Source organism: Phacochoerus africanus, chromosome 2 (genome assembly GCF_016906955.1).
Source record: "Phacochoerus africanus isolate WHEZ1 chromosome 2, ROS_Pafr_v1, whole genome shotgun sequence".
In the NCBI taxonomy this organism is placed as follows: Eukaryota; Metazoa; Chordata; class Mammalia; order Artiodactyla; family Suidae; genus Phacochoerus; species Phacochoerus africanus.
Window position 1 is genome coordinate 230,045,236 of NC_062545.1, and position 6,000 is coordinate 230,051,235.

The following is a 6,000-nucleotide window of genomic DNA, read 5'->3' on the forward strand; positions in this document are numbered from 1 at the left end:
TATCTTTAAGATGTTTAACTTAGTCTAAAAGACAGAAATCTTTCAGGGTTTTTTTTGTTTGTTTTTTGTTTTTGTCTTTTTCCAGGGCCGCACCCACAGCATATGGAGGTTCCCAGGCTAGGGGTCTAATTGGAACTGTAGCCACCAACCTACACCAGAGCCACAGCAACGCTGGATCCGAGCCATGTCTGTGACCTATACCACAGCTCATGGCAGCGCTGGATCCTTAACCCACCGAGCAAGGCCAGGGATCAAACACACAACCTCATGGTTCCTAGTCGGATTCGTTAACCATGGAGCCACGACGGGAACTCCAATCTTTCGGATGTTTATCTAAATTTAAGCTGAAAGATTTAGGGTAAGGTTCAAATCGTGTGTGTGTTCTTTTTCTCAGAAAAAAAAAAAAATTGTACCAAGAGTAAACAATTCCCCTAAAATTCTAGGAGGAAAAAGATGTTGTAATGGAATGAGGGTGGTCCAGGAAATTCAGAATCAGAATTCTGTCAGTGGGATACCAAGAATTCTATAACAGGGGTTGGCAGATATAAAACATCATTTGCTAGGAAAAAAATTTCCCAGCTTGTGTTTCTGGCTGTTATACTAGATTTTCAAAGTTCCAATGTTGTTGTTAGAGACTAACTGTACTTGGAATAATTCAGGAAAGAACAACTATATTGTTCTCAGGGGAACATAGCTACTACACAATGCCTTTCCCTAAGTCATTGAGAAGAAAAACTACAGAACAGGTTGCCATTTTCACTGGGTTTTGATTATTTAGACATTTCTTCTCTATTTAACTTCTTCTGCTATCATAAGATAAGAAATATACTCTAATCATAAGAAAAAGACCAAAAACACATTTCTAAAAGACGGTCTAAACAAAAGCAGCTTTTCTTCTTTAAAGAATATGTTACTCAAATGCTCATATATTTTGTGATTGATTGTACTATAAAGAATGTTCTACCTTAACCACCTCCAGATGCAAACTGAGGAAGATTCTTCCCTGACCAAAACTGAGTCAGGCTCCTTCTTAGACTCTGTCCTTGGCCCACTCAGTACATTTTTAGCAAGAATCCTGCTGAATTAGTTTAGCAAAAATCTCCCACGCTTGGCATCTGATCACTCTGGTCCACCTTCAGCAAGAATCCTGTTGAGTTGGTCTAGCAAGAACCCCCTATCCTTAATCTATTGGCCTTTTTTCTGTCCACTGACCCCATCCTGCTCCTTGGCAATAAAACTCCACTTAGCTTACATTTGGAGTTGAGCCCAATCGCTCTTTTCTACTACAAAACCCCCACTGCAGTTGTACCTTTAATAGTCTTCCTTGTCATCTTTAACAAACACTATGAAAAAAATTCTTTAACAAAACCCATGTGCTACACACACACACATCATTGTGCATCAGAAAACAACTGACAAAACATTGGGATTCCAGTAATTCTCAGAAATTCTCCTGGCCTAAACCTTAAAGAGCTCTTCCATTCAGTTAAACTTAAATGAAAGACTCTAACATCAGGAAGACCCCACAGATAACTACCTCTGGGTAAATGGCTCCTAGCCCTTTATCTATCACCCCGCTTTTCACACTTAGTATTTGCTGAATCCAAACACCAATCAGCAAGATGCACTTTCTTTCTTTTTGTTTTTTAGGGCTGCACCTGTGGTACATGGAGGTTCCCAGACTAGGGGTAGAATCGGAGCTACAGCAGGCGGTCAACACTGGATCTGAGCTGCGTCTATGACCCACATCACAGTTCATGGCAACGAAGGATCCCCACCCCACTGAGCAAGGCCAGGGATCGAACCTGCATCCTCATGATACCAGTCAGGCTCATCACCACCAAGCCACAACGGCAACTCCAACAAGACACACTTTCTGTCTAAAATGTCTCCACTCCAAGAGTTGTTTCTCAAAATGTGGTTTATCTTTCAAAGTAGTGGCTGTGAGCAGCTCAAGAACCACAACATCACCCTGAGGGGCTTGCCTCTTTATTCCATCTGAGAACAAAGATACAATCTGTTAAGTCTTACTCCAATTCTCGACTCCCTCCTAGTCTGCCTTTCTTAAGGCTATCCTAAAGACTCTAGCTAATACTAAAAAGAGCTCAAGTCTTAAGACTTTGGACCCTCTTTGTTTTAATCCAACAGTATCTAATCACTTGACCTGATCACAGAGCAAAACTGCCTGCTTGGAACTTGAGTTTCTCTAGGCCAGATAAGGACAAGTATTGGGGGTTTTGTTTTTTCTTGTTGTTTTAAATCACGTTAAAGTAGGCACTAATTGTGGTGACAAAGGTTAGAGAGGATTAGCTGATCCAGGCCAAGAATCTGACAAGTACCCTCTGGACTTAAATCCTTCTGGGAGGAAAATTCTCTTTCCTAAATTTACAAGATCATTTTAGAAAACAAAAAACTCTTGGCTCTTTAAAAGATCAACGGAGGATATCTATTTTTTTTTTTTTGTACAATACACTAATAACCTGTTCTGTCCTATAAAATGATATAAATAGCAGGTATCTTAGTCAGTTTGGGCTACTTTAACAGAATATCGTAGGCTGGATGCCTTGCACCATGAACATTTATTACTCAATGTTCTGGAGGCCATAAATCCAAGACTAGAGTCCCCTCCTGGTTGAGCTCTAGTGAGAACCTCTTCCTTGTTTACAGTATCTTCACATGGCAGAGAAATCACTCATCTCTCTCTTGTCTCTTCTTGTAAGGGAACTGATCCCATTCACAAGGGCTCCACCCTCAAAACCTATTTACCTCTCAAAGGTTCCACCTGCAAATACCATCACATTGTAGATTGGGGCTTCAACATGAGAACTTTGGGGACACACAAACATTCAGCCCACAGAGCCAGGTTAACAATTATTCAGCACTTTCAAGGCACCCACCTGCACCATGCCAAGCACTTTGTTGCTATTAACTCTGCCCAAGAGCATGTGGGATGTAGAGACAGTTATTATCTCCAATTTACAAATGAAGACACTGAGTCAGAGGTTGAGTAATTTGCCCAAGAACACAAATGCTCATAAAAACGACACTAGGATTCAAACATAGGCAGTTCATGCCCTCAACAACCTCATTTCACCATCACTTGCCTGCATAACTTGCACCTGTAACAATCCCTGAAGCTGAATTGTGTCTTAGGCTTTACAAATCATTTTCCCGAATATCTAATCCTCACCCAAATCCCATGAGGTCCTTAGTAGATAATAATAAATGAGCTCAAGCATATAAAGTACCCAGAAAAATCTCCACTATATAGCACATCCTCTGTGGGATTCCTCAGACTCAGAGAGAGCTATCAAGAGGGTCATGAACCTCTAGAAATTATATAACAACTTTTCTATAGATATGAATGTGTGCATTTCCCAGGAGAAAATCTCAAGAGCTGGATCAAACCTGAGTGCTGCACAAATGATCCGAATACTCTGTTCTCCAAAGAAGGTATATAAATAGCTAGTGAACGTAGGAAAAGATTTAGATGCAAATCTAAATCATTAATCATTTAGATGCAAATCTAAACCACAGTGAGATACCTCTTCATACCTACTAGGATGGCTATGATCAAAAAGTCACATAATACAAGGTACTACCGATGAGTTTCCACTATGGCTCAGCAGAAAAAAATCTGACTAGGAACAATGAGGTTGCGGGTCTGATCCCTGGCCTCACTCAGTGCATTAAAGATCTGGCATTGCCGTGAGCTGTGGTGTAGGTCACAGATGCAGCTTGGGTCTGATGTTGCTATGGCTGTGGCGTAGACCAGCAGCTGTAGCTCCAATTTGACCCCTAGCCTGGGAGCCTCCATATGTCATAGGTACGACTCTAAAAAGCAAAACAAAACAAAACAAAAACAAACAAAAAAACCAAAGTACTGCCAAGAATGAGGAGAAATTGTAATTCTCAGAGCTTGCTGGTGGGAATGTTAAGTGGTGCAACCACTGTGGAAAACAGTCTGGAGGTCCCTCAAAAGGCTAAACATAGAATTATGATATGACCTGAAAAGCCCACTTCTTGGTATCTACCCAAGAGAAATGAAAACACATGTCCATGCAAGCACTTGTACAGAAATGTTCATAGCAGTATTATTCACAATAGACAAAAAAGCAAAAACAACAAAAATATCCACCAACTGATGAATAGACAAATGTGATGTGCTGTAGCCACACAATGGAATATTATTCAGCAATACAAAAAAATGAAGCATGGATACATGGCACAACATGGATGAACCTCGAAAACGTTATGCTAACTGAAAGAAATCAGTCACAAAGGAATAAATAGTGTATGAATCTATGTATGAATCTATTTATATAAAATGCCCAGAAGAGGCAAATCTATAGAAGCAGAAAATACATCAGTGGTTGCCTAGGGATGGTAGGGATGGAGGGGTTTGGGATTGACAGCTAAGGAGTGTGAGGGATAATGAATATGTTATAAAATTGACTGTCATGATGTATGCATAATCCTGTAAATATAATAAATTAAGCCATTAAGTTGTACACTTTAAACAGCTAAGCTCTATGATCTATAAATATATCTCAATAAACTTGTTAAAAAAACTTAAGGTGGAAGTGGCACAGGCAGAAAGGGAGAAAAACCCATAAATAAATCCATAAATAATATGGGTTTACCCACAGTAGAAAAAAAAAAATACAGATATATGTCTGCCTATAAGCAGAAAGCTGGCCACAAATGTGTTTTGTTCAGCCCCTAACATGTTTTCAGTAATCTTTGGAGTTCCCTCATGGCCTAGCAAGTAAAACATCTGGTGTCATCACTGTCGAGGCTTGGCTCACAGCTGTGGTACATGTTTGATACCTGGTCGGGGAACTTCTGAACTTCTTTGGCCATAGGCATGGCCAAAAAAAAATGTTTTTTTTTTTTTTTAATTTAAAAACAAAAATCTTTGAAGCAACTAGTAAAATATAAAAACCCAGAAGCTTCATAATTCAAGAAAGAATATATACATCTGCATTTTCTTTAACAAGGAAAGTTGATTTAAAAAAACAAAAAAAAAATAGAATTTGGCAATACTAAACTTGCATTTCAACTTGACCACAGTCTGCTGAGGCCAAGGGTGGGTAGCCATTTTTAGACAGAGCGTACACTGACCAGTAGGCCTGAGTGCCCAGCAGGTCAGGTTTCCACTCTAGTTTGAGTCTTTTAGTTGCTTATCTTTTATTTTCATCAGATTCTCAAAGGAATCTCTTAACTCAAAGTTCTACAAAAGAAGGGGCCACAAATGGTGGCCATTTACTCTATAGATAAGGAAACTGAGCTAACTTGCCTGTGGGTATGCAGTCAGCAGTAAAACTACTTTTTCTAACTCTTTGCTCCCTTCATTACTCTTTTGGCCTCCCTGGTGATATTTCTAGAGAGTCTACAACTACTATGTTCTGTTCCTTTGTTGGCAGCAACTGAGAGAAATCAGTGAGAAAGGAAGGAACTTGCCAAAAGTTGTAAAATGGCATATGACTTTCAGGCTCTGTGATCTTATAATCACAAGCAAATTAAATTGTGCCTAGACCTAAATCTCTCTGGTTTTGTGTGAGCAACTTGAGTGGATCCTCCTGGCCCATAGCCCTCAATACACCCCTACACCAAGGAAGATAAAGAGAATGTTAAACTCGCATACAGGACAGGGATAGAACCTCAAGAGTGTTTTCTCCAAGTGACTAGCACACTTGCTACAGAAAGCACAGCTCCTGGCAGACAGGGGTGTTTCCACCCTGCACCAAGTGGTTTGCTTATGTCAAAAATGACCATTTACAGGAGTTCGAATCATGGCTCAATGGTTAACAAACCCAAGTAGTATCCATGAGGATGAGGGTTCGAGCCCTGGCCTCGATCAGTGGGTTAAGGCTCCAGTGTTGCTGTGAGCTGTGGTGTAGGGTTAAGATGTGGCTCAGATTCCACATTGCTGTGGGGCCGTGGTATAGGCCAGAGGCTATTGCTCTGATTCAACCCCTAGTCAGGGAACTTCCATAT

At 40.3% G+C, this 6,000-nt stretch overlaps 1 protein-coding gene across 1 annotated transcript in view; it reads right to left on the bottom strand.

Annotated features, from left to right (window-relative positions):
• Positions 1–4,869, bottom strand: part of TRPM6 (transient receptor potential cation channel subfamily M member 6) — a 147,950-nt gene extending 143,081 nt beyond the window's left edge. Inside the window, exon 1 of the mRNA XM_047769235.1 lies at positions 4,831–4,869. Coding sequence (XP_047625191.1) covers positions 4,831–4,869 — 39 coding nt within the window. The remainder of the gene's footprint in view (positions 1–4,830) is intronic.
• Between the last annotated feature and the right edge of the window lie 1,131 nt (positions 4,870–6,000).